Source organism: Bison bison, unplaced genomic scaffold, assembly GCF_000754665.1.
Source record: "Bison bison bison isolate TAMUID 2011002044 unplaced genomic scaffold, Bison_UMD1.0 scf7180017864389, whole genome shotgun sequence".
NCBI classification, from domain to species: Eukaryota; Metazoa; Chordata; class Mammalia; order Artiodactyla; family Bovidae; genus Bison; species Bison bison.
Window position 1 is genome coordinate 3,491,317 of NW_011494961.1, and position 15,044 is coordinate 3,506,360.

Below are 15,044 nucleotides of genomic sequence, written 5' to 3' on the forward strand. Positions count from 1 at the left end.
TTTTAAAAAATTTATTTTATTGAAATATAGTTGATTTACATTGTTGTATTAATTTCTGCAATACTTTGCAATACAGCAAAGTGATTTTTTGTATTCTTTTCTACTATGGTTTATTACAAGATATTGAATATAGTTAGAATATTGAATATGAATATGAATTTTTGAATCTTGAATATGGTTAGATAGCATCACTGACTCAATGGACATGAATTTGAGCAAACTCTGGGAGATCGTGAAGGACAAGGAAGCCTGGAGTGCTGTAGTCCATGGGGTTGCAAAGAGTCAGATATGACTTAACAACTGAATAACAGCAGCTATTGAATATAGTTCCTTATGCTATACAATAGGGCTTTGTTGTTTATACATGTGACTTTTAATTTCAGTTTCAATTACTTTAAATAAAAAGTTTAGTTCCTCAGTTGCACTAGCCCCATTTCAAGTGCTTAATTACATGAGTGCCTAGTGGCAACTGACTGGACATAGCAAATATAAAGCATTTCCCTCATCACAGAAAATTCCATGAATAGCCCACGTCCAATCACAGATCATAAAAAGAAACAGACTCCAAAAGCCCCAGGGGTCTCCTTAAAACATTATGAACTATTTAACTCTTTGGAAATTTCATTTAAGTCCTTGGAACTCTCACTTGAAAAAATATTTACTCAGGTACTTCAGAGGGTTCAAGAAGATTTCCCAATCTTGTTAATTGGCAGCATTTTTACAGAAGTTAAAAATGGCTAACATTTTGTCTCATTTGAGCCTTCCTAGGCTATACAAAGGCAATGTTTTTGGAGTGAAATAACATTAATTTACTTGCGGAGACATTACTTAGACTGCATGGTATTAATTTCCTTGGCATTTCTTATATATATTCTGTAGTTAGAACCCGTTTTGAAAAATCTGGCCATGAGTGATTAGCTCCTTACTAGCCATGTAAATGCGAGGTTATGTGTATTCAGTTATGGTGGTCTGTGCCTGCCTGTGTTCTCCCACGCTCTCAGAGCTTCCTAAGGCTGCTGCCTCCCTGGCAGCCTGGCCCGGGGCATCAGTCAGCCGGTAGCAGGCCCCCACCCCTCCACAGTAGCACATGCATACCCAGGCTCACTTCTGAACTTCTCATTCACCTTCTTGGTTTAATGTTACTGTTGATGACATTTTATGAATCTTATCTGTACCTGACTACACTCTTTACTTTTTTTTAATGGAATTTCTACTGCCAAAGTCAAATAGAAAGTTCCATGTCACTTAGGATGAGTGAATCATCGCTTGTTCAGTCTAAGCCAAATCCTCCCATTAGGCCTCTGAAAAGCACTTCAGAATAACCTTGGAAGTAACTATTTTCCCACTGGCCAAGAGAATAATCTTTTTTATCAAGGTAATAAAAAGTTAAGAAATGTCCTTTATTTTGCTTTTCAAAGTTATTTTAAACAGGTTGTTATTGTGTTTCAAAACACTGGTTGAAATTAGAGACTATTTTCAGCCCTAAGATAACAGGATAGACCCTAAGTGTTGAATCATTTCATATACATGCTTATATTAAATTTTGAAATTTACTATAGGATAGTTTAGGATAGGTCTCACCCATAATTAAGGAGAAGAAACATTCTCTTGTCAACCATATGCATAAAGAGTAAGTAACTTGTAAAAATCTGTTTAGTACTAGCCCTCAAGAAGTTAAGAATTGAATTCATTCTCACTAGTCACATATGGTGAAGCTTATTTAATATTAATTATTGTTTACTTCTCTATTTTCTGTTATTCATTAGGACTAAAAACTTATACCAATGGCTTGAGATGAAAGAGTAAAGTATTCCTAACAAGAAGTATAATGTGAACATTACTGTAGAAGGAAAAAAAGCTATATGATTAGCAAATAATTACCAACAGTCCAGGAAGCTGTGTAGTCAAAAACAACCAATCTCAAGCTCTTTTAGTGGTACACTTAAATCGAGTTAGAGCTAGAAAATCACAATCATGATCACTGTGACACTTATGTTGTAATAAATCAGTTAGATGATTACTTTTTTTTTAATTCAGTAATTTACTTTGGAGTAGTAGTATTTTGTACATTAAATGATTGAAAATGTCCTCGCTAAAGTATTTGCTTAATCCTTGAATGAATGAATGCAGTTCTATAATATACCTGCGTTTGAATCACACAGTGAACTTGTGCAGAATTCATCAGTGTGATATGTCCTGCGTTACTGTATGTCAGATGACAGCTCATGGGACCTTATCGATGCCCATCAGTGATGTCTTCCCTCATATTTAATTAGCAGTCTATTTGACATAGCATAAATTGTACATTTTACCATAGGAATAAAAGTTTTCTTTCACTGAGGTGATGGAAATGTGTCAGACAACCACCAGTGCTCCAGGGGATTGAAAATTTTATTTTTACTTTTTAAGTTTTTATTCTACCCCAAAGTATGGCTATACTGAAGAGGGGATTTTTTAATACCATGGATTTACTTTAAATTCTCCTTCCATTACTGGAGATGTGCATTAGTTTTCCTATTATGTATTATATAAGCAGCACCATTTCTAAAGTCAAAATGGTAAATGTCTCCCTCCGTTTTTTTTAACCCTTGTCTCACCTGCCACTTCATTTGTGTTACCCTCTTGTTTCAACACCTATGTTTAATTGTGACCTCAGATTTTAAACAGTTTAGATGTGTATAAGAAATACCCATAAATTTTATTTCACTAAAGAATTTTCCCAGAACTTGGTGGGAATTATTTATAAAATTTCCTAGAATTATTTATAAAAGTTTTCTCCCTGAATATGGAAATTTTGACTTCTATAAACAAATGATTAATAGAGTTGCAATGAAAGAAAACACAGCTCAAATTGTTTTGTCTGAACATGTCACAAATTCTGTGTTGGATGTCATTTTTGTTACTGCCAGAATTAGCTTTATCCAGCATTATTTAATTCCAGTGTAAAGCTAAAAAATGTGGAAAATATAATTTTTGTTCGTTTGTGTTTCGTTCAGATTTTCATTTTATTTTGTATTCAGTGTGATTCTGTGCCTTTAAAATGTTCTCCCTTCCATTCTGCCCTTGTATCTTTGCAGTCATTGTATACAGCAGATTCTAGAAAGTGTAAATCATTGTCACCTAAATGGCATAGTGCACAGGGATCTGAAGGTCAGTATATGGAGTCCGTACATCTGAATCAGAGGAAGTGTTGTTTTTTTCTGGGGAAAGGGCAGAGGGTGGGTGTTGTACAATTGTTCCCTTGCCTTTCCCAACTTTTCCTTAAAATGACTAAATGATGACATAATAATGCATGATGCCTCTTTCAGTTTGCTCATCTACAGGCTAAATATACATCATAGCAAAAAGGGAAGGACAGCACTGGAAACACAGCTCTTAAGGTTCCGAGGAGTAAACCAGAGAGACGGTTTGGGGGCAGGCTTTCCTGATGTCCAGCATTGGCCTGGAAATAACCCTGGCCTGTGATGTATGTCCGCCTGTAGAGCTAAACACCACTTCTGTTCTGAGACCATGGGTTGCTGTAGCAGAACAACTGGTTCCTCATTGCTCCGTTTGAGTCCGATGAACCCTCAGGCAAGAGATAATAATTGCCAGCTAAATTAAAGCATGCGAAGTTAATGATTTATCAAAAATTCATTACGTATCCTAATTTAACCTTAATGGAGCCTTGACTGCTAATGTGACAGCTTTCAAATGATACGAGAAAAATGGGAGAGAAGAGGGAAACAGCTGTTTTTTTGTGGAGTGAAGGTGAACACAAAATCTATAAAAACTATACTTGTGTTCCAGTTCATTTCCTGTGAGGATTTACAACTGGGAAAAGAGCTCCTGAATTCCAAGTTTTTAAGATGGATTTTTCTAGAACAAGTGAACCTACATTTTGGCCCACATCTGGCAAGATCCTGATTGTCCTGAGGTAGTAGTCACTCTACTCGAGCGTATGTTTACGTGACTGAAGATGTTTAAACACAACCCCAGTTGTCTGCTAGTTTTGCACTTTAACCCAGTCTCTCTGAGGGTATACAGACAGTGAGTGTAAGCTTGGAACTAACACACGCCCCCTGGTGTTTGCATGCAGTCATTGCATTCAGCAGATCCTGGAGGCTGTGCTACACTGCCATCAGATGGGCGTAGTCCATCGGGACCTGAAGGTGAGTAATGCCCTTGGAGAAGACAAACCACCACACAGTTCCTAATGACTGTTCAGCTGCAGTTATGCCTGTAAAGGCAAAAATATGAGCAATAAAGTTGTGCGGACTCTTTCCAACACATAATGAAAACACTTTCCCTCACCACAGTTCTCTAATGCACAGTTGAGACTTATATAAATCCCATTTCATCCAGAGAGACATCATCTCCTAACACGAACAATAAGCAGGTTATATTTTCTTTCTCCAAAAACAGGATACAGCATTTAATGTGACTTTGAGTAGGACTGATGATCTCCTCTTCTCTTTAAACTTGTTCTGTGAACGTATTGGCATGTTTGTTGATCAAACTCATACTTTATGTACCTATATTTTGTAAGTGGTTATCAAAATTATAAAGTTAATAGAGATGAATGTATTAGGTAGATTTTTGGCCCACGAGATTGGTGCTAACAGCCTCCATTGTGGGTAGTAAAGTCTTTTCCCTTAACATTAGTCCCAGGAATTCTGAGGACACTGAGTCTTCCTGTTTTTTTATTTATTTATATTTCTAGGGGTCAAGATACTATTGTGTTTTAAAACAGATGGAAAAAGGGTAAAACAAATCTTATTATCAAATAGTATATATGTAACATATAGCTACATACTAGTACTTTTAAGACTTGACTCAGTTTCTGATAACCATTGAGAATAAGAAATGTTTAGATCATTTAGAAATTAAACATTTCAAAGATGACTGTCTTGTTCTTAATTCTCTGACCTCTTCTCTCAGCATTCTAGCTTTACTGATGACATTTCAGAGAAATAGTGAACACCTAGAAATTTAAATGGAGGAAAAATCCTGGGTGGGCAACACAGCGCAGGGGATCACTTGTAGCTGTGATTTTTCATTTGAAACCTCAGCCTTTTCCAGGCTTTTGTACAAAGGTGGCAAAGGGTAGGTCAGAATGTCTTAAACTGTAATGTGTGCAGGACCTCGGCATACTTCCTTTGTCACCGTACTTTCCGTTCATTTTCTGTGTTCTAGAAGAATATTTCTTCAGTGATTCAGAGCAAGTTACTTGAAGAGGTGATCTGTAAGCAAAGCATTGCCTTTTCTAGAACCTTCCTTTGATTTCAGTCTGAGTCTGAGAGCTTGTGCCAAATTTACCCATCAGGAAAAAGGAAAAAGAATGTGTTCCTTTGAAAATTCATATAAATGGCAATCACCTCAAAAACTGCCTAGCAGCTACATAACAGCAGTGCCCCTTTTTGTGAGTTCTTAGAGCTCACAGTGCTGCTTTCCTTTTTAAGTGACTGTATGTAGACATACACCTTGCTTGTGCTGTTCTTACTGTGTAATAAATTTATCATTTGAGATAGTTTACTTCGTTTTATGTAATTAAAAGTATACTCTAAAAGCCATGATGAAAAATGCACATTTTGTTCCAGGACTTTCGAAATATATTTTTTGAGGTCTTGATATTGCACTTCTGTAAATGTCCAAACCCAGCTGAGTCCTTCAAAGACTGGAACTTTTATCAGAGGTGGCAGTGAGCCTAGGCTGTGGCGTGGGAAGAAAAAGATACTTTCTGACATATGAGCTAAAGTCACTAGTTAAAAACTCTGGCGGGTGATTTCCAGAAGAGGCTACTGCTGAAAGCAATTAGCCTGCTGCATCACCCCAGAGATTTCGTTCAAGGGAGGAAAGTGTTTTTGCTTTCCATTCTTACTCTGATTTAAGGAGACGATAGAGATGAACCTCTGATGAAGCTTGTTATAATTTCTGTAATTGTTGTCTTAGTTTTTGTCAAATCGCTGACTTGGATAAACCTCAGTTAAGTCTAGTTCTTAATAGGCCATGATATAAACTTACTAACAAAGGCCCGAACCTGTGTACAAAGGGCAGCTTAAGTGTGTTCTGTCGCTGGCTTTGATTTGTGGCTTTTATACCCACGATGCATAATCTGATAAGTATACCACTTGTAACAGCACATTTACTAATATATTAAAATGAAAAAGATCAGCTGCTGAAATCTATTATCAGGCTTTAAGCAAAAATGTTGCCCTTACAATTATTAGGCCATATATTTTTGCTTCCAGAGCAAGATTCACATGTTAATTCATGTACAATAGACACAGTGTAATTTGTCCATATCAGTGAGATAAAGACACAGGGTGTATTACCTTTATCAGCATCATCATCAGGCACCTGTGAGCACAGGAGTACTGTACAGGTTGTCTATAAACCCCTCTGAGGATAATAGCCATTTGTGTTCCTTTCCAGTACCCAACATGGGACCTTGTCCCTAGTTAACACTTGCAGCATAGTCCTTCAATTCAGGAATGAATAAAGTTCAACCCAAAGTACACTTGTCACTTAAAAGCCAACACTGAGTAAAACAGGCTGTTGTGACATATTAATTAATGCTGAATAAAAGAGGATAAGCATATCCTCTTTGATTCAGTGGTAACATGAAGATCTCTTTTTTAATATTTTAATAACTTCCACTTTGAGGGGCTCTTTAGACAGTAGACTTCACCAGATGGAAACTTACCAGGACCTAGAGACAAGGCTAGGGCACAGGAGGCAACTTGAGGGTGTCCCAGAGACAACAGCAGGAGACAGGTCAGGGTGGTGAGACGCTGGAGACACGTCAGGCCGCCCCAGGCAGCATCCAGTGGGTTCCTGGACCAGTCTTTTGTCTAGGGTGCATTCAGTGTCAGGCCAGTGGATGTAGATCTACTAGGGAGGTCCAGCAGGGGTGACGTAGTCATAGGACTCTAGTTAAGGGGTACGAGAGGCTTTGGATCAAGGCAGAACCTACTAAAAAATAAAAGGGCCATAGCTGCCATTTATCAAGCAGTTGCTCTATACCCTGCCCTGTATTATCATGCAAATCTTCAGAATAACTTCATGAGGAAGGTACCATGATTGTCTGCATGTTACCTAAGAGGAGATTAGCAACCATGAGGAAAAGGACTTGTTCAGGGGCGCATAGCTAGTAAGACAGGATTTGTGCCCAAGCAGCTGGGCTCCAGGGTCTGCAAGCTTAATCCCTATCACTTCTCAGTTCAGTTAGATGAATGAATTGAAAACCCTTATAGATACCAAAGAAGAGTTCAAAACAGTGATGGGAAAGTAATTTTACCAGTAACATTAAGAGTTATTTGGGGGAATGGGTCTAAATTTAGTGAATCAAGAGATTAAAATAATCTCCATCTGTGGCTTTTCAGAACTATACAAAATTTGTATCATTAGTAATAAGAGAATAAGGAATAATTAAGACATAATGTAGAGTAGGAGGACAACATAAATTTTGACAAAAGACTAGTGTAAAAAGTGAAAATGTTCTGTTTAGGAAATCAGTAAGGTGGCGTTGTCCACAGCCTTTGGAAAATGAGACATCGAGAAGAATGAAATGGATTTGCCACACTTAATTTAGGCCACATCAAGACAATCATTTTGGAGTCCTTAAAAAGCAGATCATTTATGAAGACAGGATTACTGTAATGTGGTATGATATTTGTGTAAACTGATAATTAAAAATTCAGGTATCAAAAGAGAAGAACAAACATTAATCAAGTATTTCTCGAGCACTTACTAAGGCCCTGTCTTAGCTTTAGGCATATATTACACAGCAAAACAAAAACAAACCTTGTGTACATGGAACATACAGGCCAATGAGTTAAAGATCACTTAAACATACGTGGAAGATATATCCATGCTTCTCCTCCCAGAAAGACGAAAGTACATCAGATAGGCACTGCCTCCAGAAATATACTAGGTCGAAAAGAGGCTGCAGTAAGAAGTGACAACTCTCCATGTCACAGGAAATGAATATCAAGTCAGATGAGTTGTCTCGTGTAAGAGCCTGGAGAATACAATTTCTGTGAATCAGTTGACAGAAGGAAGTAAGGCAAAAGAGACGGCTATATAGCTGTACTTTTTCAAATAACCATTTTTCACACAAAGTAGTAAAATTTCTTCAGCTCAAAGTGTATCAGAAGTGGTTACTAAACTGCCTCACGAGCAGCTCTCTGGATAAGAGGCTGCTGCTGCTAAGTCGCATCAGTCGTGCCCGACTCTGTGCGACCCCATAGACGGAAGCCCAACAGGCTCCCCTGTCCCTGGGATGCTCCAGGCAAAAACACTGGAGTGGGTTGCCATTTCCTGCTCCAATGCATGAAAGTGAAAAGTGGAAGTGAAGTCACTCAGTCGTGTCTGACTCTCAGCAACACCATGGACTGCAGCCTACCAGGCTCCTCCGTCCACGGGATTTGCCAGGCAAGAGTACTGGAGTTGCGTGCCATTGCCTTCTCTGGATAAGAGGCTGTATACATACAACTGAGTCTTTTAGCAACAAATAGGCACTGGTGAATTGCCTTGGCAGAAAATATTGTTTTTTTAAAGCCTACCTCTTGAAGAACAGTGTTATTTAATGGAAAAATCGATCAGATCAGATCAGATCAGTTGCTCAGTCATGTCCGACTCTCTGCAACCCCATGAACCGCAGCACGCCAGGCTTCCCTGTCCATAGATAGAAGGATAGATATATTTTAGTGAAGATAGTGATTCTGGAAATTTGGGAGGATTTTTAACACTTTCATAGACACAAAATTAAATGTATGACCAGAAAAGAAGTTCATTTTCTGGAAATGTGACAAGCAGTCAGTAAATCCTTGTCACCATGGGTAGCTATGTGAAATAATGATTTCTGCATTTTCCTTGATTACAAAATCACAAGTTTTTCATAGAATCATCTTTAAAAATAAAAGCTTGAAGACTATATCACAGTCTTTAATGTACATCTAGATACATTACAAACTATGTGACAAATTCCATAATTCATTAGTCATTCTACTGTTCCTTTATGAAGTACTTGGTATATGTCAGGCTGTGGAGAAACAGTAGGTGATTGGTGAAGTCCCACTGTGGTTACACTCTGGTTCTCTCATCTACTTGATAGTGTGTGCTGATAATTAATGTTAGAAGTACATCAAGAAACAGGAATGTAATACAGAGTGATTCTTTTGAACTTGCTCATATATGCACAGTGATAGAAACAGAACTTCCTCATGACAGACTTAGAGCGCATTCCTCAGCTGGAAGGTCCCCATGCTGAGTGCATAAATTCAGGCATCCACCACGTGAAGAGCAAAGCAAAATCAAAGCAAAAGTCGCTTGTACCATATGCACCAGAGGACCTCCACCATATGTGGGAAAGAGCCTGACATGCGGCTTTTCAGTTCATGCAAGATTTCATTTAGTTGAATTTTAGGAGCTTTGTTCACACCTTCTTTGGCAAAGAAGTGACTGAAAACACACCAAAGCACTGACTGATTAACTTCATATTGGAATATTGATACTTTCCACTAGAGGAAAGAAATTTAAAAAGATTTTCACTTCTTAAAAGCCAATATCCGGGGGGGTGTAAGAATCAAATCATATAGAATAATACAACTCATAGCTTGCTGTTTTATAATATTCATAAAAAACAAAACATTTAAAGAAAGTAAAATACACATGATTTCACTAAACATAAGATCCATATGTTTGAGTTTACTGGCTAGTTATCATGCATGTGCATGGATAAATCTGTCTTATGACTAATGTTGAAGATGTTTATATGACCCACGTTGAAGATGATCATCACCTCTGCTAAATCAGTTCTTTAATAAACATCATGCTAATTTAGAAATCCTCGTGATATGTTGGTGATATTTTTAAGAAGCAAAGATTAAATTATGCCTTTTTCATAAGTTTTCCCATGTTTTATTTGAATATGTGTAGTAAATATTTTTGAGTACTTTAAATTCTTCTTAAAATATCTACTGAATGGATTACCATTTGAAAATGAATGATTTTTATATCTCACAATCACATCTTTAAAAGGAGGGGATCAGGAAATCTGACCTCAAGCCCTTACTTCATCTTTTTGAACCTCCCTACCTCATTTAGAAAAAGAGGGATTTGAGTTAGTTTATCTCCCAAGTCTCTTGCAATTCTGAAAGTGATTCCAGAAACTTGCCTCAGGACTTTGAGATACTTGAACAGTTTCAAGAAAACCCCAAAATCGCGATGAAAGAAGTTGCCATTGTATCCATATGGAAGTACAGAACAAAACTTGCAAACAGTTGCTGCTCATTACAGCTGATATGCTATAAATGGTTGTTGACACCAAGACCAGATGTCGTGGAAAATCCTGCATCATTAGGAAGCAATGGGGTGGGGAAGGAACCTGTGTGAGAGAATGTCAGTAGAATCTATTTAAAAACCAATCTAAACAGTGATGCATTATAAGAATCTAGGGGTAATCTCAATGTGTAAATATTAACATAATAGATTGCACTTAATTTAGAAATGCAGACGTTTCTCAAGTCATGAGCATTCATTACAGATATTAAGTGTACTACACATTTGAAATGGCCAGCTGCACTGGAGTGTAATAGCTGATCACTAATGCATATAATGTCCCTTACAGAGGACAAACCCCTGTGATAAAATCCAATGGGGTTTTATAACTTTATACATACTGTTATAAGATTTTAAAATATATATATTTGTAATGTTCATTTGTGAGATGAAGAACTGGTTAATTAGCTTCAAAGGTCTGAATAGCCCAAATCCACATAGTTAGTAAGAATCAGGCCCAGGACATAAACCCATGTCTCCCTCTTCTATCTAGATCATAGTGCTATACCCCCATGTTCAAACACGGTTGTGCTGGAAGACTGGAGTTTCTGATCTCACCTCTCTGATTTGTTTTAGAAGGTCAGAATAGTAGAATATTAGCAATTAATAGTGTAATGGTGACCCTTTCTATAAGGAAGTAGCCACTAATTCGGTGAGAGATTCTACTATTTCAGCTTTTGTGGAATATAATCACAAATTATCTTACTTTCTGTAGACATTCATAATCTAAATTTATCTACTTGCCAATGAACTTTTGTAGTGCAATATGTTCTTAAGTTGGAAGCTATCTGAATGGTAGCAATTAAAATCAGGATAAATGTGTACTGCCCTGGTTTAAATGCTGCTTTAGAAAATCTTGGTGATTAAATCTCCTGTATCCTTGCAGAACATGATAAAAAGATTATTCAAACAAACATATTCCAAAGAGTTGACTATAAATCAAAAGTATGTGATATTTTTAATGTTTCTTTGATGCTGGCCGTTAGAAGCAATCTTGTGATAAAATATTTTATAAAGCAAGTAATCCTTTAATAAAGGCAGTAATCATCCTCATTTTTCAGTTTGTATTCCATAATTCTATATTTTAGGTTTGCCTAAAAGATACTTAAACATGAAGTCATTTCAGTGCTATTAATATTTTAATCTATACAGTAACCTTGAAATAGCCGTGCCTTTTCCTGTGCATAACTACAGCTGAACAGTCTTCTTGGGTATAAGGTGAAACACTGATCCAGATGGATTTATTATTTCCTGGATAAGTCACAGAGATCGTCTCTAGGTATGAGTGTTTGCCTCAGTCAGAGACTGTGCATCAGAAAACTCCAAGGCGTTCCCTTTCTTCTGAATTGGCAGATACTTGGTGTACAAGGGCATAATGCACCCAGCACTGCCCAGAACTGTTTGATTTATTAAGAAGAATAAAGGCACATTGAATTGTTTATAAGTTTATTCATTGATGACACTGGCATTTGGTCAGCAAACTTAAATACCACTTGAAAAGACCTAAAATGATTGCTATTTCTAAAGCAATTGGAACTCTTTCCCTAAATGAGTCTGTGCTTGACCAACTAAGACAGATGGGTATTAGCAGAGATCTCTGACGTCTCAATGCTTTTGAATATGAAGGTCACAGAGAAATAAACTATTACCGATTGTTTGTGTTTTCTTCCAAGGTATTTATTCCATAAATTAATAGCTGGCAATCACTTCTTGATTAAATGAGAAGGTATATAAATGAAGTGACCATAAGTTTTAGTTGTGAAAATAAAATGTTAAATATTAATCATATAGCCTGGTTAGATACTATAGTATAGTGATAGATACACAAGAATTCCAAGTAATTTTGATTGTTAGATTTTACTGAAAGTTATTTTAGTGTGGGGATCTTTCATATTCATAAGACATATTCATCCCAACATCCAAATTAAGTTTTCATGTTTTTAGCATTTAGTTTAAACCCTGTCAGCCCTAAAACATTATAAAGTTTTCCTTAAAATTACCATTTGTCATAACAGTGGTGAATCTGATGGCAGTGAGCAGCAATAGCCCGAAGAAGTCTGGTACTCGATTAAAACTTACTTGCCTACACTTCAGTTCTTGTAGACTTAAGCTAATTTCTTCTGAGCTCTGGTTATGAGTCTTTGCTAATTTGCATGGCTGGCTTAATTAATAAATTAAATATTGGTTTAGGCTGTGTTTACACAAGGTCAAAACAACAACAGAATTGACTAATTCAGTAAGGAAAAAAAGTAGCAAATTTCATGAAAAAAAATGGAAATCAGTTGTTTGTTAACATACAAACAAAACCAATTTGATTAACGGAATGTTTAAATGTTTCAGACAGTTGTTTTGGCATTTGGAGAGTCCATTGTTTCCCAACTTTTTTCAGTCTGAGACACCTCTAAATTTGCTGAGTTTTAGCCCAAGGTTAGAAGATATTGAACCACTCTCCCAAATACACATACCAATCCAGAAAGACATTCATCCGGATACCTAAGGATCCAAGGATGATAGACTTACATTATGCATTAATTGGCCTCCTTTTCCTGACCAACTTTTCCCTTCATTTCTTAAAACCCACAAAGGCTGTCCAGGGAAAGTCAAGAATTTGTCACGGTGCTTATTTTCAAAGTACCAATGTGTCTCGATGACCCGGTTGGGAAACAGTGGTGTAGACACAGCCTTATTCCAGGATTGAGTTAGCAGTCCTTGAGTGTCCTTGAGTAATGATAAATACCTGAGAAAATTAAAATGTGTCTCTCTTATAGTATTCTGACATGTGAAAATAAATATATAACTAATATTTTGAAGACATATACATTATGTTTTTAAAAACTAGCTTATGGGAAAAAAAAGCCAACTATAACATTTGGCACATAAGAGTAGACGCTTTCTGCCTTTAAGAATAAACAGATTCTTAAAGACAGCAATTTTAATACATAATCAGAATAAGACTCCAAAATTTGTACAGAAATTGTTTGGAAACAGTGAGGAATGAAAATCACTACATTTGGGTCCAAACTCTTGAAGTCAACTAGGATTTAATTTGCACAGTTTCATTTGCCAAATGTCTGTAGATTGGTCCAACTCTTGTTATCATTTTGCCAAGTTCCCTTCTGCTGAAAAATGCCTGTGCTCTGTTAGGCTTCTAAGCCAATGTCCGTGGCCAAGCCTGGACCTCAAGCAGCACTTGGAAGCATGTGAGCAGGTCAAGACAGGTGCTCCCATTCATTTGCACTCTCCCCAAGTGTATCCTCTCTTCAGCCCAGTATCTCTCCAGGACATATATGCATCTGTCTGAAGCCTGCACACATGATCGTTTGTAATCATTTTCTAACCATATTTTCCCTGGGATTTAGGAATGACAGTCTCTGGAAGAGAGGACAGTGCATGACTTTTTTTTTTTTTCCTCCTAATCTTACAAAATGTTAGTTTTGAAGAGTAACTTAAAATAGATTCTCACATCAGTCTCTCTTTTCTTTCTAAATAAAGCCTGAGAATTTGCTTTTAGCTAGCAAATCCAAGGGAGCAGCTGTGAAACTCGCCGACTTTGGCTTAGCCATAGAAGTCCAAGGAGACCAGCAGGCGTGGTTTGGTGAGTAGGGCTTCTCCCCCTGCGTGCTGTTTTCACTCTCGGGCTGCAGTCCCATCCCGCTTACTAGCCGCGACAAAGCGGAAATGTTCATTCTGACAACTTGGCTAGTCTTAAGATAGTGGACTTTTATAAGTACCTAATTTTAGTGACATTAAAAAAGTATAAGTCTAAAAATAAGGGAAAATATAATAGAAGCCAGTAACCCAGACTTTTTTTCTTAAAGAATTGATGAAAAATGGGTGCTGTATTAATTAATAGGTGGATTGCAGTATTCAAAGAGTACTTTATTTGAGAGAAAATTGATTGTCCAAATACAGCCTCACTTGATGCTGAAATCTCCTATGTAACTAGGTACATATTTGCACAATATTTTGCATCTTTTGTGATTAGAAATATTTTTAAAATATTATAAAGTATATATAGAGAAATTTACATAATACGTGGTGTTATGTATCTATATATGTGTGTGTGAGTTTCATCAAAGTGCCCGTTGCTGCTCTACAATTTTGAAATTTCTATATGATGAAATTTCTGTTTCCTTGCAAGTAAGGACAAGATTAAACAAATTTATATTATATATAGTATTAAATATTTCTGGATTATATTATTTCAAGTTTATGAATTGTTTTGATAAATAAATTATTTTACCCACTGAATTTCTTATGCTTCTCTTTCTCCCATTTCCGAGTATTAATCCATTTTTTCACGTGGTGTCCTAAAATATAACCTCTCCACAAGCTTCAACCTTACTTCTGTTCTCACTTCCAATGTATTGAGATTAGAACTGGAATATAGTTGATGTGCAGAGAAGGCAATGGCACCCCACTCCAGTGTTCTTGCCTGGAGAATCCCAGGGACCGGGGAACCTGGTGGGCTGCCGTCTATGGGGTCGCACAGAGTTGGACTCGACTGACGCGGCTTAGCAGCAGCAGCAGCATCACATGGAGCACACTGGTTACATATTTGTTTAGGTGTCATTTTCTCCCTTCTTCTTCTCACCTCTGTATCCCTAGCTCCTAGTGTGATGCCAAGAATGTAGTATAAGTCTATAAATATTTAAATAACTGAAAGGAACAACTAGAAGGGAAAGGAACAGTAGAAAGAGAAACTGTGAGTCTGGCAGTGA

At 37.0% G+C, this 15,044-nt stretch overlaps 1 protein-coding gene across 13 annotated transcripts in view; it reads left to right on the plus strand.

Annotated features, from left to right (window-relative positions):
- Positions 1–15,044, plus strand: part of CAMK2D (calcium/calmodulin-dependent protein kinase II delta) — a 308,976-nt gene that overhangs the window by 228,361 nt on the left and 65,571 nt on the right. For 9 of the 13 annotated variants that reach the window (XM_010858494.1, XM_010858498.1, XM_010858496.1 and 6 more), the window contains exons 6-7: positions 3,078–3,150; positions 13,816–13,918. In XM_010858494.1, coding sequence (XP_010856796.1) covers positions 3,078–3,150; positions 13,816–13,918 — 176 coding nt within the window. Of the gene's footprint in view, positions 1–3,077; positions 3,151–4,078; positions 4,152–13,815; positions 13,919–15,044 lie in introns of all 13 variants that reach the window. The other 4 variants (XM_010858503.1, XM_010858504.1, XM_010858506.1 and 1 more) reach the window with 1 other exon arrangement.